We start from the raw sequence: 27,052 nt of genomic DNA on the forward strand, positions 1-27,052 counted from the left end.
GATGAATCAGGATTGAGTATATGTCTCCAGAGGCTGACAGAATTGCTACATATTTTAGAAATCTACTAAATAAGGAATTATACCACTCTACCACAGTCCTCCCTAGTGAAATATTTCAGTTTTAGCTATTTCCAAGACCTTCATTATTTTAAACTGTGCCTAAATTCAGTGATACAAATATCACTGCCTGAGATTTAACTTATGTCTTTAGACCTTCACTGTATTTGCGCTGGAAGTCAAAAGAAGTAGTAACTTAGTGCTCCCTTTCATAAACATGTAAGCTGATTATCAAGTGCCTATGATAGAAGTGCTGACATGAAAAAGGTCACCCAAGTTATCACCAATTGAATAACAAGAGGCTATGCTTGGTTAGTATTCAAGTACCAGCTACAATACCATAATTTAAGCTTACAGTTCAGCAAAATAAGGTAACTTCAAAAGCTGCTGAAAGACAGCATACTGGCAGTGGGTAAGCAATGCACTCTCGTATGCTGTTTTGGTTCACAAGTACCACAAACTTCTTCCTCAGGCCAGCAAACAAGTAAATACACTTCATGTCAAAGAATTAGATCTCTGGAAAAGTAGACTCTTGTCTACTTAACCAGATGTACTTTGCAGGATTAAGAACCTGCATTTTTCAAAAAAATTATAATGATCAGTTTGATGGTACACTTCAGGATGGGCCACACCAAGACTAGCAAGAGGAAAAGAGAAGACCCAAGAGATTAAAGATAAAGACCTACCACAGTATTAACTTTCAAAAGTGCTACGGACTCTATTTTTTCAAAATGTGAAACCTTTACCAGTTAGCTAAGATTAAGGACAAAGTGAACTGTTCCCAAAATCCACATCCTCCGGTTTTGTTTAACTTCATATAGAATGTAATAATTTACAAGTTTTATTCTGTTTTTCACTGAGCTTCTACATAGATAACCCTAAAAAAAAAAAAGGCCAGATGTGCTATGGGAACCCTCATAAATAATGTGGGTTTTTACTGTTCCATTAAACTAAGAAACAAAAAACAGTTCTAAAAAAGTCACCTTAAAGGTAATGCGTAAGAACACTTACATTTGCCTTGTGAAACCTTTGTGAAAGTAGAGACCTGGACACTTAGAAGTAGTCTAATGCAGTTAGAAAACTTCTGCCAAACAGGAAGTTTTGTTAGGAAGGGTTTGCAATCTTGGTTTGTGCTTTCAAGCTTTCTTTATCACATCTCAAATCATGAGCTGTTTCTACTTTTCCAGACATGACTTTAATGAAACTGCTCATTTCTTCTTCTGCAGCAATAACGCTACTTCAGTTCTAAAAGCCCTTCCACAGTGACTGAGAAAGAACAAAGCCAGTAAAATGTTGAATTAAGAGGCTAGCAAATTAGGCTTTCAGACTTTTGGTACAGTGCTCAAGCTGGGTCCCAGCTGTCCAATTCCCTGTTACATTTCACCCCAACATCATCAGATCACACAATCCATACCACCGCAGTGTTTCACAAATAGCTAGGAGGTACAAGGAAACAGGCTATGCTAGTGCTACAGTAATGCCAGCAGCCTGGCAAACTTTCCATGCTTTCCAAAGACATTTCCTTCCCCAAGCTCAGAATGACCCAGCAAGTTTGAAGCTACAAGGCTATATCCATTAGGTTTCTACTTTGTCAGTAAAATACCTACATGAAAGAAGAGTTTTCATTCTAAAGTTTGTTTTTGTAAGTTACAGTATGAGATTTAATGCAGTTATACTTCAGGTATTTTTGAACAGAAGCAATTACTACTAAAAGCTGTTTAGTAGAGTTACAGTATATGCAATAATACTTCAAATCAAAGACCTGCTGCCGCATAGACTTATCCACAGCCACAATCACTTTGAGGTGCACCTGCTCCAGCATGGCCTTATCTATGGGCCACAGTGCCTTCAGAGATATACCTGCTCCAGCGTGGCCTTACCCACAGCCACAGTCCCTTCAAAAGTAAACCTGCTCCAGCGTGGCCTTACCCATGGCTGCAGTCCCTCCAGGGGCATACCTGCTCTGTCGTGGGCTTATCCATGGCCACACGCTTTGAGATGCTCCAGCATGACCTCATGCACAGCCACCGATGCTTCAAGGTGTACTTCTACAGCAAGGACTTATCCTTGGGCCACAATCCCTTCACAGAGGTATATCTGCTGTGGCACAGACATAACCACAGCCACAGCCACGTCAAGATATACCTGCTCTGGCGTGGGCTTATCCACATCCACAGATGCTTCAGGGTGTCCTGCTCGTGCATGGACTCATCCACCTGTCAGAGTGCCTTTGACTCGAGTTCACACTGGAGTTCCAGCCTGTCCAGCACAGCAGCACAGAAACACCAGCGATGCCCTGGCCATCTGCCAGCCCAGGCGCATCGCTGTTGCTGTTATCAAAATGTTCCCAGGCACAGCAGAGTAAGACGATAAGCAGTACAGCAAGCAGTGAAAGCAAAAAGCAGCCACTAATGAGCACTAGACTCCAATACACAGTAAAGCAAGCAAGCCCCATAATTGGCAGGCTTCTGTGCTTGCTAAGAGCTAAACAGCAATAACAGCTATAAATTCAATCTAGCACATTCCAATCAAATCTGTTGTTATTTCAAACCCTTTGAGCCCCACATTGGGCACCAAAAAGAACTGTTGTGGTTTAACCCCAGCCGGCAACTAAGCGCCATGCAGCCGCTCACTCAGCCCTCCCCAGTGGGATGGGGGAGAGAATTGGAAGGGTAAAAGTGAGAAAACTCATGGGCTGAGATAAAGACAGTTTAATAGGTAAAGCAAAAGCCATGCATGCAAGCAAAGCAAAACAGGGAATTCATTCACTGCTTCCCACCAGCAGGCAGGTGTTCAGCCATCTCCAGGAAAGCAGGGCTCCATCACACATAACGGGTACTTGGGAAGACAAATGCCATAACTCCAAACATCCTCCCCTTCCTTCTTCTTCCCCCACCTTTATAGGCTGAGCATGACATCATATGGTCTGGGATATCCCTTTGGTCAGTTGGGATCAGCTGTCCCAGCTGTGTCCCCTCCCAGCTCCTTGTGCACCCCCAGCCTGGTCACCGGTGGGGTAGGGTGAAAAGCAGAAAATGCCTTGACTCTGTGTAAGCACTGCTTAACAATAACTAAAATATCCCTGTGTTATATCAACACTGTTTCTAGCACAAATCCAAAACACAGCCCCATACTAGTTACTATGAAGTAACTATTAACTCTATCCCAGCTAAAACCAGCACACCAAGTCTCCCAACAAGTGTAACCATGGATTTAGAAAGTACACCATCCTATTTCTTATGAAGAATTCAGTCATAGCTTTCTCTGTGTAGGACTAACTTGCTATAATTCCATACATTTTTAAGGGTTACATGTCTAATCATGGCATTTTGGCCTTATTTCATTTCAGAATATCCAAAGGTAGCTGATTTTCTTCATTTAGGGATGGGGATTTTTCATTGAAACAAAGATGCAAGAGAGCTAATGATACCCATGTGAACTACATGCTGGAAGATACAACAAGAAGTGTGGTAGCCTTAAAAGAAACAGAAACGTGATAAGATTAATGTATGTTTTAAGCAAAGTAGTTTTCTCATTTAAACTACTTTATGTCAACTGGGTGGCAAGGTAGCCAATAAACATTTCCTTTTTAACAGATAATCACAGAGTGTCTCTGGCATGACACTATTGCAATATTTTTTAGTAGCTTTACCAATGTACTCTTCCGAAAACAGGAAGATTTGTTCAAAGTCCAGAAGAACGTTGGCAAAGGTTGGGACTATTCTCTTCAGTGTACAAATGCCAAAAAAACCTGACAATCCACAAAACAGTAGTTTAGTTCAACTTTGGCATATTCACAGAACAGACAGAATCACAGAATAATTTAGGTTGGAAAGGACCTCCCAAGTTCATCTGGTCCAGTCTCCCACCTGAAGCTGTGCCAACTTCACAGTGAGATGCTTGGTTCGAAAAACTGAAATCTTTGCTCTGTATACTGCAAACACAACTCCAGCCATTGCCCTACTGCCCTTTCTCTGGAAGAGAGAAAGAACAGGTATAGAGCTACTTAAAAAAAAAACCAAAACCAAACAACAACAAAAAAAGAAACCCCAAACACACAACATCAAGCTGATACTTCCATGAGAGGGGGAAAAAAAAACCCCCACAGTCATACTGCCAGACTGCCTTGCATAGTCTGAATGATCCAAAGGAAAAGTATTTTTAATGGATATAATCACATCACAAGTTTGAAATGGGATTTTGTTAGAGCTTCAGAGAATTCACTAAATTGCTTGAATTTTTTGGTATACATCTACAGCAAAACTATCCAGATGCTGCAACACAAACACTTCATCAGAAACTGACTGCATGGAACCACACATTCAGGCTTTGAGCTATTTTGATCAAAGAATAACAGTTGCGAGTTCTTCTCACAAAAGCCAGAGAATGGAAGTCACAGAAAGCAAGTTTTATACACTCCAAATACATGAAAACTTCAGCCATTTTCTTACATAAAAGTCATCTTTGCTGAAAAGAATGGGGGGAAATGAACAGATGCTGACATTCAGAATGATTGGGATCTTCAGATATTTAATGACAGAATGACAAACAACCTAATTTTTCTCCTTCCTGTGAACTGGGTTTGCAACAGAAAAAAAAACCCCAAACTTTAATTAAAGATCCTGTTCTGCTTGGGAATAAAGAGTCCTAGGCACAGTTTGGTCTGTATGGAAGAGACACCACTTATTCTACAGGTATCTCCTTTATTGTCAAGAATTTCTACTGGAAATGGTCTTGCTTTTTAGAATTCCCTCTGTCAAGAGAGAAGCTGATCTTCAAGCTGCAAATGAGTATTTTTAAGGCATGAAGCACCAATAAAGATACTGCATTCATGTTGGCAGACAATCAAACTACGTCTCATTTGATATACTGTCCTAGTTTTGCTATTGAGACATTAAAGCACAGAAAACTGAAGAAACTTGTTTAAGATGGAGCAGTTAAACAGCAGGGAGCAGAAGAATTCCTTCAATTTTTCTGCTTTAGCTTCAAAGCTTATTCTACCGCCTATAAAAAGCAAACAAAAAAGCTCAGCTGACTATTAAGTCCAGAGCCCTGTACAATTAGTAATTCAAAGTTCTGAGGAAACAACATCCTAAAGACAGACAAATCCTGACAAAGTCCATTTTGCCTTTCTCAAACCTCTTTACAGTTTAAATGCTACCCTGTTCAGATTACATTCGACTTCTAGAGAGACTTGTAAACAGAGGAGTGAAAACAACGGACAGCACAGAAGCAGGGCTATTACCTATGACACTGAACACTGTCAGGATGTCACAGGGTGAAGTCTACCCAATTACAGCATTCAGATAAGTTAAACCTTGAGTACATATATTCAACTCTAACTCATTAGAAGGTTATGATATCTGCTGGGAAAACAAAGCACAGCCAATTACGCACAAAACTTCCTAAAGACTATGGATTACGTGTCCTGCTGTAATGGTTTGGGTATGCACAGGAAAGAAGCAAAGCACAGATGAACTTTTAACTGCTTGATATCTAACACATTTGGGACAGGAGATCAAAAGGTGAAAGCCACCCTGATAACAACAGCTAAATTCCTTTAAGTATGGGGAAAGTCAAAGATATTGGCCTGCAGTGACAAATGAGGCCACCAGCAGCTTAAGCTGACCATTGCAGTTTGAAATCAATAGTGAGCACAATTGCTCCTTCCGGAGAACACATCCACAAGCATCCAGCACTGTGCAGAAGGGTGAGCCTGAGGCGGAATTGCCATGCGTAAGAGCCAGGCCACCAGCCAAGACTCAAACACCTCAAGCAGCTAGAATGAGTGTCCTCTGATCAGCACCACAAACTCAGAAGAACAACTGGATCAGTGTGAGCAGATGAGTGTGGGTGTATGTGAGAAATAAATTTAAGATTTTATGTCACTCAGTGCTGTGCTTCTGCTTTTGTGCCTGCCTCATCACTCAACTTCCCCTGCAATACAGAAAACAGAATCAAAGGGCTTAACTATTGTCAACAGATCCTAATGTTAGGGAGAAGATCACATCAGCTGGCTGTTCTATAGTCAAGAGTAGAGGGTCCAGCATCTGACCTCTCTCCAGGGTCTGTATTCTACTAAACCATACACTTTGTAACTTTTCCTCATATATAGTAAAGGAACCAAGTTGTTGTCCATAGCTGAAAACAGAGCACAGCCTTTGTTATTAATTGCTCAAAATGTTCCTTTCTACAGTGGGCACAAAATACTTCTCTAATTAAGGATAATACCTGAGCAATATCAGTCTGCCTCAGAAACACTTGCTTTTAAGTATCCTAGCTAAATCAGAGTTAGAAATATTTCTAAGTAAATCTGGAAACAGAATCAAGTTGGTGATTTGTTTGTTTTTTTTTTTTTCTTTAAAGGAAGGAATACAAGGGATACACCGCTCAAGTTAAGCTAGTGAATAACCCCAAGCTGTAACTTCGGTGACTCATAAGGTTAAGTTTTACACTAAAAGCAGTCTCCTCCTAATATTTTTATGGACTTTCCTCCCTCTTGAAACTGCAAGATCTAGAATCAACTGCTGCTTACGGGCACGGAATGGCAAAGTCCTGCCTCTGGCACACTAAGTCACCAACTCCACAATGCCCTCCTCCAGTCTTAATCCTTCAAGCCTAAGACCAGGGACAAAGAATATTAGCAGAGTAGGAATACTAATTCTAATCTAATTAGTGAAACATGCTACCTATAGTTTAGATATTTCCATTTTCACAATTACTTTGTGGATTCAGAAAATTCAATACAGGGTTGATGTTATTTTGTCTTTATTTATCTCTAATTGATAAATATACTAAGTCAGTGAACTCCCAGTATATTTGTATCCACAGATTTTGGTTCTTCAGAAAATGCTTTAATTCTATTTTTACATGTCACTGTACCAATACTAGAGACAACATTTAGTATTTATATATTAGAATTCTCTCTGTTCCTCTACTAGCGGTTACAGAGTCCTCAAAGAAGAATGAGATGGGAGTATGGTCAAGAAAATTCCTGCTCACATTAAGCTGTTCTAATCAACACTGGTTTTGAAGTTAAAATACCCAAACTGCAGACTGCTTATACACAGGGAGCATGTTCTGTAAAGGGGCTAGCTTATAAATGGCCCAAAGTCAATCAGGACTGTAATATTAATTTCTTCACATATTAACAAAACCAAGAACAGGTTAGCTCATTTCTTGATTTAAGAATATTTTAACTTTAATACCCTTTCTAAAAAAAAAAAAAAAAAACTTGCTTCACAATTCCTCAGATCACTTACTTGCAATAGGAAGGAAGTGAAAGCTTGACAAGATGCACCTATACTTGAAGATGCAAGGAAAACACTAATATCCAGCTCCCATCTGCTGCTAGGCAATGAAAGATGCATTATGATTCCTTTACTTCTATACTCTCACAACATGAATGCAGAAGAAAATGAGGATTGACTTTTCTCCCACTTTTAGGATTTACTTCTCAATGAATACCTCTTTACTGACTCTCAGTCTTTCTAGTCCAACCTCGTTCCAACTAAAAACACTTCTGCAGCTCCAAAGAGTAAGTGGCTCCCACTTTAATGAATCCTTGCACATAATTTATTGTTCGTAAAAACCTTAGCAGGTAAAGCATCCTGTAGGTCAACAAGCAGTTTTGGGGTATGTTTTTATCTTTGAGCAATAGAATGAAATAAGCACTTCTTGCAAGTTCCACTCCTTCCCAAAGAGTGCTTTGCAAACCAGTTTCACTAGGCAGAAAGTGACAGGCTGGTTTTACATTGGGAGTGTGTCTGAGTCTACCCCTTCTGCCTGCACTCGTCCATCCCAAAGAGCAAGTAATCACAGGAGATGGAACTTCTGCAGGGTTGCTGGGTTAACAACTTTCAGCTGAGGTTGAGGGCTTTTAGCCAGTTCTTCCAAGAATCAAGATATCTGTCAAGGTACAGAGAAGCATATTCATCTTCATCGAGTTAGGGGAGCACCAGCATTTCAGCCTCTGCATGAAACTTCTTCCCTTCCCTTTAGAAATACATTTTCTGTCAATGTTACTGCTTCCTCTTACAGTAACTGTTTCTTCCCTCACAATCTTGCAATACTTCTCTCAATTATTTAGAAAGCAATTCACACTCTGAGAATTCACAGGTGTAGTCATGGATGAGTGCCAGTGAACAGGTTTTATCAAGTCATCACTACCCAAACTGCAGCATCATGTTGCCCAAAGTTACAGGTGAGTAAGCTCTGAACAGGTGCATTTTGATAACTGCTTTTCCTCCAACCTAAATCCTTAGTTTTAGGTCTGTTTTTGTTTTCTCATCTATTCTACCAATATGGTGTAATTAACAGCATCACTCACATTTCATTCTTCATTGAAGTCAACTTTATCACCTTTTTAAACCCAAAATTTATAGAGTTAAAGGTAGTTTCAAATACAGCATTAAGAGCACTGCATGGTCATTACTGTTGCTCATACTCTGAATTAAGAGATCTTGGGAGTTCAGAAAAATAGATATTGTTATAGATACCACACAAGCCACTTCAGCCTCTTCTTAAAGCCTCAGATTTAATACTGAAGTTCTAATTTTTCAACTTGTAAAAGGCAAGCCTCTCTAAGGCAATTAACCTTACAGAGTAGTGATGCTACAGAAGGAAACAAACAAAAAAAAAAGTCGACTTGCAGACTAATATAAGTAGCAAAGGAAAAGATGAGATTTACCTACAGTTTAAAGAGGATTAAGTCAATTTTTCTAGCAAGATGGCCTAAACCTTCCCCAAAAAGGTCAGAGTTCAGTCAATTTCAGCACAACAGAGAATTCAATTCATTCTCTTCTGATGAAAAGTAAGGTTTGGGCAATGGCAGTGTGGATTAAAGAATCTACAGGGCATCTTATTTTAAAAATAAAAGTTTAAACACATATGTTGTTACATGGCTTGGATAGTACCATATGGCTATGGTACCATATGGCTATGAACGTATGGGTAGTTCACTTTTTAGTGAAAAAAAAAAAAAAAGCAGGGTTACTGGTGCTTTATTCCACACATTCATTCTGTTCATCTCAGTCACTTGGAAACTATTAGTGAGATACAATTCCTGTACCCTTTAGTGTCCCCACCTGAAACCATCTTTTGGCAACACAGAAGCAGTAGCAGGTAACTGCAGTATTACAAAGCTTATCAAGAACAAGACAAAAAAAAAACAACCCCAAAACCAACCAACAAAAAGAAAACCCCACCAAGCAGCATGGAATTTTTCAAATCCCCGAGGATGCAGCAGAAGAATGAAACAGAGCTCAGCCCAGGTCTCTCTTTAGATTTGCAGTCAGCTGCTATAAACTGTCAGCACACTAGTAACCCTCTACAAAATGTATATATTAACTTGAGATAATGGGGACTGAGCAGCCATACCTCACATCATTAACACAACTTGAACTGACACAAAGAACAACCAGAACAGCCAGGCCACCCACCAGCAGGAAACAGAGCTTTTTTTTCTCCCTTCCTGCATACCTGGTTCCCACCACACTTCTGAATCAAAAACAGCAGCTGAATCAAAACATCACTTGCATGAGGTGCACTAAATCCACTTCATAATATGAAAGGATACAGCCTTAGTGCTCCAGTTTGAGTCCCGATGGCCAGTATTTTCTGAACAGGATCAAATGCCAAGGCTGAAGGTTGATAGGGGAAACCATGGCGTACAGTCTAACAAGTCAGAGCATCACAGTAATGACGGGTCAAGCAGCAGACCAAAAATAAACAGAACCAATATCGTATGTTAGGAAACAGGATTCGGTGTTAATCACAATTAAGAAAGGAACTACAAAGCATTTTAACAGACTGAGAAAAATCAGCTGTCTTACATGAACCAATTATAAAAGATTTTTTTTAGTCATAATTACTCATTCATCCTTGATCAAGTGACAACCATACTTACTGAAACTTAATTTGAATCTTACATTTCTTCTGTACAAAGACTGTATCAACTCAGCATTTTATTTTTTCATCTACCTCATTCTCCACAGAATCTTATTTTCAGCTCTAGCAAAGGCACTAAACTATTAAGATCTGAGATGTTCCTAGGAAGTTTGGCAACAAAGTCAGACCTGTCATTAGAACTATTACAAATTACTAGACCTGCTTGTCTGACAATCACTTCAATTTCAATCCAACAGGCCCCACATGACAGTGCAACCTCTCTCAGCACATTAAGAAAATAAAAACAACCCAAGCTCCACAAAACCAATCTCTCACCCTCTGCTTCCCCCAAAGAGAAAAAACAGCCCCCGAAACAGACAAAAACAAAAAACATCCCACCAAACAAAGCACCCCCCTTCCCCCCCCAACCATGGAATTCTTTAATATGAAGCTACTGGCACATTTAGCTTTTTGGTTAGCCAAGACTAATTTGGTAATTGACCTAGCGATAACTCCATTATACTTCTCAGGCTGCAATTAATCAGAATCAAGAACATAAGAGTGTCACTTACTCTTATTTCCCTTATAAACGTACACAACATAAGCCAGCTTTTCCATTTCAAAACCTTTAGTTTAAAGGAGAGTTATTTTAGGACCTCATAAATGCATAGCAAACTTCCGATGTACTTTTACTTCACTGAAGTTGCAGGCATACCCTGCAACTCTCAGTATTTCACAGTGAATAAAATCTAACTGGTAACAGCTCTGCTCTTTTCCATGTCCTTCCTGAACAACTTGCAAAAGTGGCAGAAACGCCTGCAATACTAGATAAAACAAGGAAGAGAATCCACAAACAAGCTCATCCATATCAAGCTAGGCCATGGGTGCATTGTAAAGATAAAAATGGGTATTGATATTCAAATCAGTTTTTATTCCTCTTGGTACAGCTGGTGGATTAATTCGCTGCATCATTTTCTGAAGTGTGCAGACACAAACTGCAGTTATCGTTATCACGCACAAGCAAATAAAAAAAACCAGGAACTCTTCCTCTGTCTCTGGAGAAGATTTGCGATAGCGGCATAGGCAACTTGGCAACACACTGCAGCAAAACCACCACAAACGTCTACAGCCTTTTTCAGGCACAAAGGAACGGGATAAATGCATTTCCAAATAATGCAGAGAGACAGATCCCCTGTCCTTCGGGCCCATTAGCAGAGGCTTCTACTCAAATGCTGCGATAATCAGATCTGCACTACAGCTAGGTATCACTCCTTCCCCCATCCATCCCACTCCTTCTACGAAGCCTTCATGAACACAGTCAACATTACACGCATGAAAGAGCCTAGAAGACGACAAACCCTGAAACTCTCCAGGAAGGGTGACTACAGAAATCCAACGAGACCTGTACAGCTACACCCACCGCTTCCTTCCCTTCTCCGCCCCCCCCCGGCAAAAAAAAAAAAAAAAAAAAAAAATCCAAACAAGTAAACAGGAGCGGCGGGCAGGCTCGGCGAGGCCGGTACCGAGCAGCAATGCCCGCAGAGCCCATCGCGGCGGCGCGCCCCCTTCCCCGGCCGCCAGCCGGCTCGGGGCTGCAGCATTCATTCACCTTGCAGAGCTGGAAGTGCTCGGACTGGAGCGTCTCCTGGATTTCGGTCTCCCGGTTCCCCGCCTGCTGCTGCTGCGCGGCGGACGACGCCGAGGCGGCGGAGGAGACCGCCGTCAGGCCGTCCAGCACCTTCCTGATGTTAAATTTCCTCATGGTCTTCGGCGGCGGCGCTCCCCGCTCCCCCGGCCTCGCCGCCGCCGCGCTGTCACCGCCGCGCCGCGCCGACCGCCCCGCAGGCGGCAGACGAGCCCCCGCCGGGGAGGGCGGTGCAGGGGCGGCCCGCGATCAGGGGCGCCGCGCTCTCCGCCGCCGGGCAGCGCTCCTCGTCCGCGGGGAGGGCGGCGAGGCGTCAGTCCGGCAGCGCAGGGGCGCTCCTCATCGGGGCCCGCGGGCTCGGAGACGGGAGACTGGAGCCAAGCAAACAGGAGCCGGTCAGCCCACCAGCGCCGCCACCGCCGGTCCCAGACTCACCGCCCGCGGCCGCTCCGCGCCCCGCGCCCTGCCCGCCGGGGCGCACGGCTCGCCCCGGGCCCGGCCGGCCCCGCCCCGGCCCAGCCCAGCCGCCCCTCCCGCCGCCGGGGGTGTGCGGGCTGCCTCTCCTCTCCGCGGAGCCCCCGCTTCCCCCCGCGCAGCCCGCCTCACATCGTGGCAGCCGCGGCCGCCGCTGTCATCCGTCTCTGCGTGCGTGTGTGCGTGCGTGTGCCGGTCCCCTCCCGCCGCCGCAGTCTCTCCCCCCTTCGCAGGCGCCCGCCCCGCGGCTCAGGCACCCTCCGCCTCCTCAGAGCTGCGTGTGCCGCCAGCCAGTCACCAGCGGGGCTTCTCCCGGCTGCTGCCAGCGGCTGCTGCCGCCGCCCGCCCCCACAACCATCCTCCTCCTCCTCCTCCTCCTCCTCCTCCTCCTGCCGCCGCCGCCGCCGCCGCGGAGGGCGCCTCCCCCGCCTCACGGTCGCTCCCCCTTGCCTGACAACGCGGAAGCGCAGCGCCCCGGGGAGGAGCAGCGGTGGCGGCAGTGACTACCGCGACGCCCTGCCTCGCAGCGGCGGCGGGGCCGCGCATGCGCGTTAAGAGAGCCGGCACCCGGATGTGGCGGTGTCCGCTCCCCCCCTGCCGCGTCGCGGTGTGAGGGGTGCGGGCGGGGCGCGGTGGCGGGAGGGTGAGCGGGGTCCGGCCCGGCCCGGCGACGAGAGCCCTGCGCCGGGCGTGAGCTGGGTTGGCCTCCGGCCAGGCCGAGGCGGGAGCAGATTACAGGTGGTGGCGGCACCCGGCGGGACCGGGGGAGCGGCGGCGGGGCTGGGGGGCGAGGCGTGGAGGAGCGTTTCCAACGGCAGTAACGGTTAACGGAGGGGTGTGATCCTCCCGTACCCCTCACCCTAAGCACCGTTCCGGGGAGAGCCGCGCAGGCGGTGCGGCCCCGGCCTGGGAGCGTTAGCCGGTCGTAGCCCAAAGCGGCTGGACCGAGGGCTAGTGCGGAGCTGGCCAACGCCGTCCGAAGAAGCCACCGCCAGCCCTCGCGCAGCAAGGCGAGCCGCTCGGCTTACCGCGGTGCTTCCCTTCGTTCTCACGGCAGCAAAACTAATGTAAGCAGGTGGCACAGAGTTAAACGTTTCTTTCGGCTAACCGCTGTTGTATAGTAGTCTGCGTTCTGCTTTTATTTTTCTTTTCCTACTGGATTGCAGTTTTGGATTATCTAGTCAGCGGTCAGGTAATAGGTAATTGCTCTTGTCTCAGTCGTCGTTATATTGCTGAAGGTAATTATTATTTGTGACTCTTTCCTGAGCTTTCTTTTCAACTAAAATGAACTGGAAGATCCATCGCCACTTTTGGAGGGAAAACTTGCACAGATGTGATTCAAGACATTGGCTCGCCTCTCCTAGCTACAGTGTGAATGCCTTAGCAGGAAAAGGCTCTGCAGACAGTAAAGTCCCTTTAAGAGGTGTTTTCAGCCTGATAGCCAGCCATGCTTTATTAGCACAGTAAATATAATAGTGCACAGAGGGACAAGCATAATCAGAATGCAGCAAAATAGTTCACGGTGCAGTCATCATCATAACCTCAAAATTAAAAATGCCACAAACTCTTCTTAGACCTGTAACCCCACGTCAATTTACAGCCATGCTGCCAGCAGGTATATGGTGTATAAGCATTTGAAATAAACCAAGGCAGTTTACATATGCTTACAAAGTGACTGAGTCATGAACTTGCATAGCTGTTCCCCTGTGTTACCAGGACTGTCGGAGACTTCCTCAAATCATCGTGGTAAAATGTGAAAGAATGCTTGCAGAGATGGCAAAAGTCCTAGGAATAAGTAAACTTAAATAAGGATCAGTAAATATTTGATATAAAAATTAATTTTAAGAGAGCAATGTTTGCGTGTTCAGTATGTCTTTATCCATTACATATTTTAGCTAACAGTTCATAAGTTACAGAAATAATGTCTAATTTGTCCATCTATTAACACATGCTTATTGTAACACACTAAACTGGGAAGAAAATGTGTAGAACTTGGCCATGTTTGACTAAATGGAAAACACAGATGGTTACAGGTAAAGGTGTGTACAAGTATAACTCTAAGAATATAAGTTATAGTCCGTTTGAGTTCTGTTCTCAGTATATGTTAGGCCAGGCCCTGCAAACACTTCTAGTTATAACTTTCATAGCACAACTAGCCTCATTATTTATAGTAATATTAGACACAAAAAAACCCAAACCTCAAAACTGGATGAAGAATTAAAGGACTTTAAAAGCACTCTTTTTGCATACTACAGTCACTTTCCTATTCTTATCTTCTATGTACTTGGCCCTTGAATCCATTCTTTAACTGGACTATACGTTTTTAGAGGAGAGATTGGATTTCATTTTCTGTTTACTTTAGCATCTAACACCGGGACAACCTCATTCATTATTGCAACATTGTACCAATACTTGCAAACATTTAGGCAAATCATATACACGAGGTTGAGACAACAGCAGTTCTCTTCCCTCACACTTTCTAGTTGATGCCATTCAACAAATCAATGCTTTCTGGGACTTCAACTCTTCCTTTAAAAAATTAGTGGCAACCTTCCCTCTCACTGGGACTTCAGTAGGCCATTTAATTTTGTAGTTCAGTGAACATCCCCATTATCTCTCAGGATTTAGCTGCTGTATTTCAGAGCTTCTTTGGGGCCTCCAGCTCTTACCCAATAACCACATCCTGTTTACAAACGAGACCAATTCTGCTTAACCTCCTTACTTCATGTTGCCCACTCAGACCTTCTGGCCTCTGATGTCTGAAATCTCTTGCCAGTGTTTTATACTCCAGTCCAAAGCCTGACTGTCTTGCACAGCTGGGGAAGAAGCAAGCAGACCCAACTAGTTTGCAACATCTTTGCACTCACCTGTGACCGAGTCCAGCTGTGACAGAGCCACTGTTAAATGTTCATGAGTCACTTGGCCCCAGCTGTGCATCTTCATTGGCCACACAAATGCCTGCCACCAAATAAATCCACTTGGCTTTGGTCTTCTTTGCCCACCTTCTCTTACTGATCCTGTTATTTACTGCTCCTAGAAAAGGAGAGAGAGGATCACCTGCTCATTTCTTGATCAGTATTCTACAGATACCACATAAGCAACCACTATTCCTAACAGGTATTTGAGGCAATGGGGCATGTAGTGTTGGCCTCCCTACCACTGTGTTCCTACAGACCTTTAGTTGGTGCAGGTCAGACTTCTTGGGTCTTCTGCCTCAAAATAATCACAGTAACTTTACAGATAACTGCAGAGTGCAGCCATCACTGTGTTTATGGGCTTTTCTTTTTTCTTCTTTTTTTTTGTGGGGTAGTGTACCACCAGTGTTGGCGTGAAGAAGAAAGAGAATTATGGTAGCCCTGCACGAGCCAGAATGAGTAAAAGCCCATCCAGTTATAATGTATGCTAAGATTTGGTGGAACAATACCAGAGCAGTGGGTAGGTAGTGAAGTGACAGGTCCACTCACGGTGTTTGTCCTTATTTTGTATGTAAGCCCCAAAAGTGTTACCGGTTGTATCCAGAGAAGGCAGTGTAGTCCAGGTGATTTGCACACCATAATAATTATTGTACTATGCAGCACGGATGAGAAAAGGACCATCAGAAGTGACCTCAAGATCTCTGCTTGGCCTCTAACTGCACTAAAGGTTTTGACAGTCAGTCAATCCAGGCTCTGAAGACTAAGATGCTTAGCTTTCCTGAGAACTTCTTAATGGTGCTTAGTCACTCACACTGCAGAGTCAGGATTGACTGAGCCCTAGCCAAACATTTCCTTGCCATAAATAGAAAGAAGCTGGGAAACATTTCTGAACTAATCCTATTCAGGTTGTTCTACTCAAATGTATTGGACAGGGCTGTGTAGCCACAGCTCCAAGTGAGTTTTGGAATCTTTCCTGGCTGCTGGGAAACTGCTCAAGCTTTCTAGACTAAGAGCTGTTGCCAAACAAACATCTGTGATTTTTTTTTTTCCCCAATAATCTGCATTGGTGACAAATCCTAAGGAGGGCTTCCAGCTATAGGTGAACTTTTTGATATTTCTGCAGCTTAATTTGAATAAGCCGTAAACAAGAAGGAAATGAAGAGCATGTGTCAATTAGCTGGTCAGCTCCTGGAAAAAAGCGATGCTAGTACTTGCCATAACCTCAACTGGAGATGAACTGTCTACTGTTTGTAAATTCACCCATTTCAGAAACATCCTGATTGACCAGGCCTGTACTGATATGATGAGTTCCTGCATCTGGAAGCCTGTGTGGTCTTTGGCAGGCTCACAGATCATGGGCATCTTTTATTAAAGGCCTATGGAACAGCGTGACTAACACCCAATGTATGGATGCCATTAGGCTGTATGGACGTGCATGGCAGAGAGAGGGCACATCCTACTGCTGCAGAGACTGCACCAAGATTCCTGCACATTCATCTCAGGTCGGCAAGCATAATGACAAGTGCATACGTTGGTTGTTGAAGTATGAACTGGAAGGGCTCTGTGGCATTGATCTACTCAACTAGTACAGATAATAATATACAAGTGCCCACGTAGCTGTTGTGTGTTGAGCTAGAGCATGGCAAAAGAAAGAGGCATGGTTGTCTTAGGAAGAATTTAAGGAATTGTTACCAGTTGACCACTGTTGGTCTCTGAATGCTGGCTGCTACCAGTGGTACGTGATGAGGTGAATAGCTACAATGCCCTAGCAAGGGAGAGTACATAAGGCAAAAGGAATGGATGACAGCAGCACTATGCGATGGAAACGTGAGACTTATGAAGGAGGTTGTGCACTGTCCTCCTTAGTAACTCACATGCTTATTTGCACCTTTGTCCCACCACTCTCATCTTGGACCAGACAAAGGCAGTGTCAGCTATCAAACTATACACAAAAATTTACTGTATCTAATGAAAATATGTTTATTGCTTATTATCTATTGACCTATTTACATATTATTCTCATATTCACTGATACACAGTCCTTTCAAAAAATGTACTTAAGCATCCGTCTGTCTTTTGCCATGAGATAAAGGCTCTTTAAATAAAAAATAAATAACACTAAAGAAATATTTAAGGAGGATGTTAACACTACATTTTTTTGTTTTCAAATTTACTTTCATTATTTTCAGCTGTGTCTTCAGTACCTAAGGTTAGGTCATCCTAGCAGCATAGCCTGGCTGATTTGGCTCCAGCCAATCCTTTCCTTTTATCACTGTCTGAAGGAGTAATTTATTTTTCTGCTTATCCAAATCTTCTGTGGCCAGTGCAGGCATTTAATTAATTTTGTTCTTAGGTTGTACTAAATATGCACAGTTCTCTTTTGTTCATGCAGTCTGTTGATTTCTTCTGCTTTCTATATCACATTTTACTTGAGCCTCGGCCAGCTCTGTGTTAAGAATAGTGGTATTTCAACCCTAGCATCTACTCTACTCTCCTGCTTCACGCTTTTAGTTACAACAGCTTCCTATTGTACCCTTGTTGCCGTGTACCCTTCTAATTAATCTCTTGTGCAATCAAAACAGGCAGTTTTGGTGGCAGAGTATTTCTTCTTTTTTGTTCATGATTTTCTAGGGTATAGTGCATAAACAGTCCTGGGAGCAGGGTTCACAATTCAGGATGCCTCCCTTCCAAGCAGATACTCTGTAAGCTGCAGAGATGATCTCCTTCTGTCACCTACTTTATTTTTGGAAAAAAATCAGTAAGTAAAGTAGAGGATAGGTTTTCCTTCTGTGACATTTTCCTCTGGATTGTGTCTACTCATTAGGTGGAAAGTGGGGTGTCTGAATTAAAATTCTCATTTTCTTGTCACAAATAAGCACCACTGGGGCTAGGCAGCCACAGAATGAGCAGTTTTGAAGTGCAGTGTTGTGCTTAGGCTCCTAAAATCCACGTCTGTTATACTGTGGTGCTGATCCTTCATCAGTTTCTTCTATTCCTAACTAATTATATTTTTATGGATACTTTCCTGTGTATGAATTAATGTCATAATGTTTATCTCTCACTTGAACGGAAGTGTTTGGGGGTTTTCAGTCTCCATATATTTATAAGAAAATCATTACTCAGATACTGCTAGTGGATTGTAACGATTTACAGGAGGAGCATGTAATATGTACATTCAACACTTAAGTTCACTTAATATGTTGTAGTTGTTCATTAGATGCCAAAGCAAAATTACAAATAATGATACTAAGGAATTTCTGATTGTAACCTGATCTATGCCATCACTTCAACATGTAATTAACCTTATGTTTCCTTCAATGCAATCATGCACCTTCTTAACACTATGTATAAGCTTAAGCTACATCGGGAGAAGACATGATTTACTCAACTGATAGTATGACATACTTGTCAACAGTACAAAACTTGCATCATCACTTGCCTTATATTGTCTTGCTTCTGCAATTTGATCTATTATAATGGATACTTGAAACATATTAATGCAGAATCATATAAGCACAGAATAACTGAGGTGAGAAGGGATCTCTGGTGGTCATGGGGTCCAATGGTCCACTCAGTCATTAACTGGATCCAACTTCAAAGTCAGATCATGTTGCTCAGGGTCATGTCTAAATTTTGCATATCTCTAAACATGGAGATTCTGTAACGTCTGGTTTTTGTGTTACTACAAAATAAAATTACAATTTCACATCCCATGTGCCGTACTTCTGTTTTCTCACTTTTACATTAATAGTAGGCCTAAGCCAGGATTAAAACCTCAGACATACAATGCTAGTACAGTCAGAACAGGTTTTAAACAAGGTAAGGCTTTTATCCATCTAGAAAAATACAGGCTGATACTTTACTGAATAATGAATATAGTTTCATATGTATTTATCACACACATTTTATGGTATTAGGTCAAGCATAATACAAGTGCTTCCTATTACAGTGCCACTTTAAGACCTGCATAACAGAGTGAAGTAAATATGAAATACAATCTGTCTCCATTAAAAGGCAGCAAAATATTACAAGTGAAATCAACACAAGCATTATAAAATAGCCAAATTAAGATAAAGTATGAGTGTCTGCCAAGTGAAGAAGGATTTTCTTGGACTAAATGAATTAAAGCTAAAATATGATGGACAAAACTAATTTATCCATTCTTAGATTTGTAGTGCTGCAATTTAAAAAATGTCTTTCAAATATAGTGATCTGTTTATGTACAGTATTTTGTACGAAGTGTAGCCTTTCAGACAGGATCTTTCATCAATGAGTCATTTTAAGTGACTGCCCACTACAAGAAAAAATAAGCTCATGTATTTTATTACTGTCACTGTAATTACAATGCATTAGCTGGAAGGGGATTCCTGTTGTACAGTAGTTCAACAATTTAGACAAGTACTCATTTAAACTAAAGAAACATTAGGCCTTTGTTAAAAATGGCTACTATTTCACTGATATTTTTTCTTCTTACTTTAAGAGCAGTGAACTACATAAACTGCAAGGCTAAGCATGCAAGCAAGCAAGCAAGCAAGCAGACAATCCCTTTAATGATGTTGAAGCTAGAAGATCCAAAACGCATCTATGCTTCATTTAATTTTAGGCTTTTTTTTCTTTAGTACATTTATTTCATTCTGTGTTACCATTTTTCTGTGAATGTAAACCCTTCTTGTAACACCAGTTCAGAAATAATAATACCAGATACATATTTAAATTTTCTGATTAGCTCAGTTGTGTGAGAAAATTTCAGATTTCAAGACAATTAAAAGATTTTCCATAAAAACAAGAGTCTGTATGGTTTTAACTTCATTCCAAGCATGGCAAACAGAACCTCTTTCCACACCTTCCCCCCTCCCTCCCAATGAGTGAAACAGGAGGTGAAATGCAAGGACAGCTGGGACTTTCCAAAGAAAATGCTAGTGCCCTGCAATTTAAGAAGAATGTAATAATTTGAAATTAACAAGGCAAATAATTGTTTCAGACAAAGTAAATAAGTAACAAGGCAAATGAGTAGGAGAAGCCTAGACTATGCAGGACAGGTTCCAATTTATTAAAGTCAAAAAGCCTGACAATTCTCATTTCTCCCATTCTTTACATTTTTTTAGATTCTGTCCCAAGACACTAGTAAGTGAGCTTCTTGAATAGGCTTTAGGTCCAGTTGGTGACTTAATCTAACCCTAATTAAGGCAATTGAACTTTGGCATGTAGTAACTGATTGAATTAAAGGCTAGAGGAAATTGTAAGCTTTAATTAGATCAGCTCAGCAAGCACTGTAGTGCATGGCATTGTCCTGACCACAATTTAGACTTATTGCTGGGATTAGGTTCAGCAACTTGATGTATTATCATGGTTTTGAGCTTTACTTTAGGCAAGGTGTGTAAGGAGTCATTAATATCTGCTCCTTCAAATCTCCCTGTGAGTCACCATCCCTTCTGCTATAGCACCCCAGTTAGGGCTGGTCACTACGCTAACGAATAGCCAACATTTATTAACTATACCTATATTTTATAGTGCATTACCATGTAGATGGTCAGGCCAAAAAGATGGTTTCTGAGAAGCAGTGGGAGAAAGACTATTGGCACAGAGGCCCACCTCTTTAGGCAAGACAGACAGGTTAATGGGAAAAAAGAGATTATCTTCATTTTAGCAATTGGAAATTGAGACACACACACAAGTAAAGCCATGCTGGTTTAGCCATGCAAAACGTATCAGTATCTGATACGATTTGTAGTACTTCATACAGCTATGCCTAAATTACAGTCTGCAGTGGAAGCTGTTTAATTTTCATTCAATTTGCATTTTTCCTCTTGCCCATAAAGCAAATAGCTTTCCTGTAACAATGTTGAGGCGTGTCCAGAGGTACAGTGGAGGCTGCAGGGACAGCTTGAGGGTACCCACAGCTCTGCCTCCCTGCCAGGTTGAGGAGATTTGTTTTCCTCTTCTCGTTCCCCAGCCAGCCACACTCCCTCTGCCCTCTCCCTCAGCACCAAGCTGCTGCTCTTCCGGAGACTGAGCAGCCCTTAGTTACAGTGTGAAGTTTTCAAGGCAAAAATGGTGGCTAAGCTTTTGAAAAGCACTCCAGCCTAACTAATAAATACTAAACTGCACTAACTCTGGGCCGTAAAGGTGGTTTGATACACATCCTGTCAGGGTACCGTGAGGGCCAGTGGTCCCTGTGTCATCCATCAGGGGCTGCCTGTGGGGGTCCATCGGGACAGGCCCTGGCAGCCAGGGCCCGTGCGGCCACCCCAGCCAGGAGCAGGCCGCCGGCAGGCCCCAGGGCAGCCCCAGCCCTGGGCGCCAGGAACCTCCCTGGGGACAGGCTGAGGCTGGGCTGGGATGTGGGCCCATGGCCGGGCAGGGCTGTGGGGAGCTGGAGACCGGCCCTGCTGCGGCATCGCTGGGGCAGGGGCTGACGGCCCCGGGGGCTGACGTGGGGTCCTGGGCCGTGGGGGAGCCCCGGGGGGCCGGCCAGGGACAGTCGGGGCTGGCGGTGCCCCTGGGGCCCTGACATTTTCATGCTGACATCTAAAGTAGCAGTTCATATCTGAAGGGCAGTCTTAATTTATGTCCCACGGAAATATTTTTCTATGTCATGATAATTTTTGTCTAGAAGTTCAGCAATTCAAAATTTTTTAAAGAGAAAAATGCATCTCATAAATAATCCTTATATCAGTTTTGAGTTATTCTCTTGACATATATTGAGTGTGGACGTGCATTCATATTTCTAGAATGATTTTGGGGGGAAAAATAGTATAAAGTTGCTCCATTCTCAAATTTAAAATTGGAAAATCTGGTAATAGTTATGTAATATGAATGATACTATTAAAGCTGTTTATTTTGTTTCACTTAATATGAAAATAAGATTTATATTGTGCAATGTCACTTACTTCCTATTACGGAAGTAAATGGAAAGATCTTCTCACTCTCAGTCTTCGAACTCCCAAGCAAGAGAGTCCATCCTTTTTGTGAGAGCTGATTTAAGAATAATCAAAAACCTGGGCTTCTCTGATCTGTGTCACTCACACTGTCTGTCTCACTTGTTGCGTATTTTCATTTGACTGCATGGGTTTTGCCACAAAATAGAGTTCTCCTGTTTATTTCCAACACTACATAGTGACTTCACAGGTGGCCATGAAAGAAAACAGGACTTGTAATTTGTCATCACAAATAACTGCAAATAAGCAGCTTGCTTTTATTTGCTATTTATTATGCACTGTAAGCCTAACATGGATTTGGAGAACTATCTGTGTGTATCTTAAAATTAAAGAACTGTTGCATTTTAGGCAGTGATTATGAAAGATTTGCAAAATCCGTTTTGCTGTTCTTGTTCTGTTGTCCACACTCTAATCAGAAATAGTGTATGGTCCCTAGCACTAGCTTTTAGTATAGTTTGTTCCCTTGAAATTGAGCAGATCCATCAGGGATTACCAATGGCTAGGCTAGGCTAGACATCAGGTTGCTTACATTTCCATCACTTACATGTTCCTCAATTCCAAACCAGGTATTTAGGAATTATCCATATATTAGATGCTATATCCATGTCTACGGACTTCCCTCTGGCTACTCCATTCAGGTTTGGAGGCACTCATAAATACACTGTATTTCAGGAATCCCCTAGAGCCACCACATACTAGAAGCCACCACATACTCAGGAGAGTTAAGAGGCTGCTCTATCTTTTGTTAGGTGCTTTGATATACCTTTGTCTATCTCCTGATCCTGCACTAAACTCAGGTTTTTAGATCCAAGAATTTAGGCCATTGAATAGTATTTTCAAGGAATTACTCTCATTTAAGCATAAATTTGGTAAAGCTGGATTCATGATGCCTGTGACTTTGGAGCCTTCAGGTGTGGACAGATGTGTTGAAAAGGTATCTTCCCAGAAAAAAAGCATATTAGAGTTATACTATGATAAAACTTCACCTCTTCCAAAATGCAACATATAAATATTAACAAACATTGCCCCCCAAAACCATGTACATAAAGCAGTTCACATAATGCTGAAGAATAATGCTTTCTTCCTCACATCTTTTGAAAGCTTGGTATCTTTGAGCTAAGCAAACGATTAAGTGAAATAAGAAGTTTACCTTGCCTCCCTATTCTGTTCTGCATAGGGTCTTACTACCACTATCACCGCTGTAGCTGTTGAGTGAACATCAGTTCAGCATTATAACTCTCATCTGTCATACGCAGCTTGTTTTCTCTCAGTCTCTAAGAAGAATTATGTGAGCAGTATAATGTTTCCCTTTGGTAGTTTTCTTTGAGGTGGAGAGTTGGTTGCACATACGTGCTGCTGTATTTTTATGCAAGAGAGAGTATGATCAAAGAAATGTGCCTTACACTTCAAGCAGAAAATGATAATGTTTGTGACAATCCATATTTCATCAAAACTGTAAATTAAATTTAGTGAAAAAATAAAACTTTATTTAAACAATAAAGAAAAAGCTTTCATAAAGGTGAAAGCAGAGAGAAATATTTATTCTAAGAACATCAATAGAATAAGTAAATAGTTAAAAAACAGGAATGTTTTTTAAACAAAATTTCCCCACAGAGCTCTTGCTACTCAAAAACAGTAGGATAGTTCAACCAGTGAAACTAAGGCCCAGTAGCAGTAAAGCATTCTAAAATTTAATAGGAGCAAAATGTGCTCATGTATTTTCATGCTGGAAAATACCAAAATTAAACAAATTAAAGGAAGAGCATAAATAGGGAAAAGCATGATTCTGCTTTGCTTTTCATACTTTTTGAAAAAGATCATAATCTACCACTGCCTAGTATTTAATTTCTGAAGTAATTATGTGCATTGTGTAGTGTTTGTGAAATAAGCATACAACGTGAAACAGTGTTAAGGTATCACAACCTCCCCAGTGAGACCAAGCCAGACATTTCTTTTATATAATACAAAGTATGCAAGTGGGTAAAAAATAGTGTGACCCGGAGGTCAGTGACTTCCAGCTCCAGTGGATTAACAGAGAAACACATCCCAAGATTGAAGATCCTTTGGTGGAGGTCTCTTACTTCAGCTCCTGCCTGGTTGAATGTGGAATTGTGATTATGAGTGCTTCAGGTGACCTCAACTGTCGCAATGTTACATGAGTGAGAACTACGTGAAGGACAGTGTAAACCCCCCCCGCCCCCATATTTTTATGCATTTTCCTCTTAGACTTGTTTTACTCAACACTCATGCCCCTCAACTGTTCCTTTTATTGCTCTAATGTAAAGGTATCGGAAATCCAAGGGAAAAGTATTTAAGAATTACTTTCAGTTTTATGAAAATGTTTGAACCAGAAAAGATTTACTGAGATAATTTATTGTGTAGATTTGCATAAAATTTGAGAATTTTCCAGTAACAGGGTAACAAAAGATATTAAAATATTTGCTTGCTATACCACCAGATGTCAGATAATCATCAGGAGCAGTGTCAGATGTTATGTACTCTTGGCTTTTCTCCATCCTGGCTACCTCCCCATTTGGTTCGTTGTCCTTCATACCTTATTCTGGTGCATTCTGAAGGAACTTTGAACTTAACGTTTCCTGTGAGCTATCTCATCACAGTTATAGCTACTGTCTCTTGATGCTGATCTGTAAGACTGTCACCCTTCACCAAAGACATGATCCATATCTTAACTATGTCTTGGGTATCCCCTTGTTTGCCTCCAGTTAACACACAGAGAATCAGACCCCTTGGTCTTCCTCCCAGAACATTATGTTATTCACACATTGGACACAGCTCACAGTGTGAGCTCACACTACCAGCACTAAAAGTAGTGTATTTGAATTGTCCCCTGCTCCCTCTCCACAGCCATACGAGCTCCAGTGTTACTTCATCTTCTTTCTTAGTGTCACAAAGATTTCTTCTCCTCAAGGGTGTGTTCATTTCTGGGGTCCTCATCCCATAACAGCTAATGCAACATCTCTCTGGCGTCTTTAAAAACATCTTTTCACACATTTTTTTCCACGAAACACAGCAACACAAGTTACCATCCTTGCCCATCACTTACCAATATATCATTCTTTCTTTTTACCCCTACTTACTCTTCATCTGCTATTATCTCAACTTCAACCATTCTGTCAGCGTTTTCAAGTTCTGTAAGACCCTGTTCCTCCTTACATACCTAAATTAATTTCTGATACTCATATTCCTAACTTTTACTATTTGGTTGGGAGGGTCTCCTCTTTTCTTCCATGCTGCCCTACATGCATATACGTAAAGTTTCTGAAATCAATTTAAAAGGCTGAGTAAGCCTCTCAGAAAGTCCTATTCCTTTCATGCAATCTAAGTTACACTTAAAAAGGGGGAAAAAATGGGGTTTGTGTCTCTTATCATATATAATTTACCACTTTTCTCATAGGATATGAACTTCTTTTCCTTCCCACCACATAGTAAACAATGTAGAAAAAAAAAACAAAACCAAAAATCATAATAGAAATTAAAATAATGTAACTCAATTGATATACTGTCCTGGTTTCAGCTGGGAAAGAGTTAATTGTCTTCCTAGTAGGTGGTACAGTATTATGTTTTTGAGTTAGGTATGAGAAGAATGTTAATAACACTGATGTTTTCAGTTGTTGCTAAGTAATGTTTAGTCTAAAGTCAAGGATTTTTTAGCTTCTCATGCCCAGCCAGTGAGAAAGCTGGAGGGACACAAGAAGTTGGGAGGGGACACAGCCAGGGCAGCTGACCCAAACTGGCCAATGGGGTATTCCATACCATGGGACGTCACATCTATTATTGTGGTGGGTTGACCCTGGCTGGACGCCAGGTGCCCACCAAAGCTGTTCTATCACTGCCCCTCCCCAGCTGGACAGGGGAGAGAAAATATAACAAAAGGCTTGTGGGTCAAGATAAGGACGGGAGAGATCACTCACCAATTACCATCACAGGCAAAACAGACTCAGCTTGAGGAAAATTAACTCAATTTATTACCAATCAACCAGACTAGGGCAATGAGAAATAAACCCAAATCTCAGAACACCTTCCCTCCACCCCTCCCTTCTTCCCGGGCACAACTTCACTCCCGGATTCTCTACCTACCCCCCCCAGCGGCACAGGGGGACAGGGAATGGGGTTTACGGTCAGTTCATCACATGTTATTTCTGCCGCTTCATCCTCCTCAGGGGGAGGACTCATCACACTCTTCCCCTGCTCCAGCGTGGGGTCCCTCCCATGGGAGACAGTCCTCCACCAACTTCTCCAACGTGGGTCCTTCCCATGGGCTGCAGTTCTTCACGAACTGCTCCAGCATGGGTCCTTTCCACGGCGTGCAGTCCTTCAGCGTGGGTCCCCCACGGGGTCACAAGTCCTGCCAGAAAACCTGCTCTGTGGGCTCCTCTCTCCACGGGTCCACAGGTCCTGCCAGGAGCCTGCTCCAGCACGGGCTTCCCACAGGGTCACAGCCTCCTTTGGGCATCCCCCTGCTCCGGTGTGGCGTCCTCCCCGGGCTGCAGGTGGATATCTGCTCCACCGTGGACCTCCATGGACTGCAGGGGGACAGCCTGCCTCACCATGGTCTTCACCACGGGCTGCAGGGGAATCTCTGCTCCCGCGCCTGGAGCACCTCCTCCCCCTCCTTCTTCACTGACCTTGGTGTCTGCAGGGTTGTTTCTCTTCCATGTTCTCACTCTTCTCTCCGGCTGCCATTTCTGTGTGTCCTGCAACTTTTTCCCCTTCTTAAAAATGTTCTCCCAGAGGCGCTACCACTATCACTGATGGGCTCGGCCTCGGCTGGCGGTGGGTCCATCTTAGAGCCGGCTGCCATTGGCTCTGTCAGACACAGGGGAAGCTTCCAGCAGCTTCTCACTGAAGCCAACCCTGTAACCCCCTCCGCTACCAAAACCTTGCCATGCAAACCCAATACAAGTATATAAACTGGGGGGAGTGGGGGCGGAGGGGATCGCTGCTCGGGGACTAACTGGGTGTCGATCAGTGGGTGGTGAGCAATTACACTGTGCATCACTTGTATATTCCAATCCTTTTATTATTACTGTTGTCATTTTATTAGTGTTATCATTATCATTATTAGTTTCTTCTTTCCTGTTCTATTAAACCGTTCTTATCTCAACCCACGAGTT

General features: G+C 42.7%; 1 protein-coding gene across 14 annotated transcripts in view; it reads right to left on the bottom strand.

The window, feature by feature from the left end:
• STXBP5 (syntaxin binding protein 5) overlaps positions 1 to 12,088 on the bottom strand; it is a 123,871-nt gene extending 111,783 nt beyond the window's left edge. For 8 of the 14 annotated variants that reach the window (XM_052784791.1, XM_052784788.1, XM_052784790.1 and 5 more), the window contains exons 1-2: positions 11,555 to 12,087; positions 9,635 to 9,732 (exon numbers count right to left, since the gene is read on the bottom strand). In XM_052784791.1, the coding sequence (XP_052640751.1) occupies positions 9,635 to 9,732; positions 11,555 to 11,707 (251 nt within the window). In that variant the 5' untranslated portion in view covers positions 11,708 to 12,087. Of the gene's footprint in view, positions 1 to 9,634; positions 9,733 to 11,554 lie in introns of all 14 variants that reach the window. The other 6 variants (XM_052784781.1, XM_052784780.1, XM_052784777.1 and 3 more) reach the window with 1 other exon arrangement.
• Between the last annotated feature and the right edge of the window lie 14,964 nt (positions 12,089 to 27,052).

This window comes from Harpia harpyja, chromosome 4 (genome assembly GCF_026419915.1).
Source record: "Harpia harpyja isolate bHarHar1 chromosome 4, bHarHar1 primary haplotype, whole genome shotgun sequence".
NCBI classification, from domain to species: Eukaryota; Metazoa; Chordata; class Aves; order Accipitriformes; family Accipitridae; genus Harpia; species Harpia harpyja.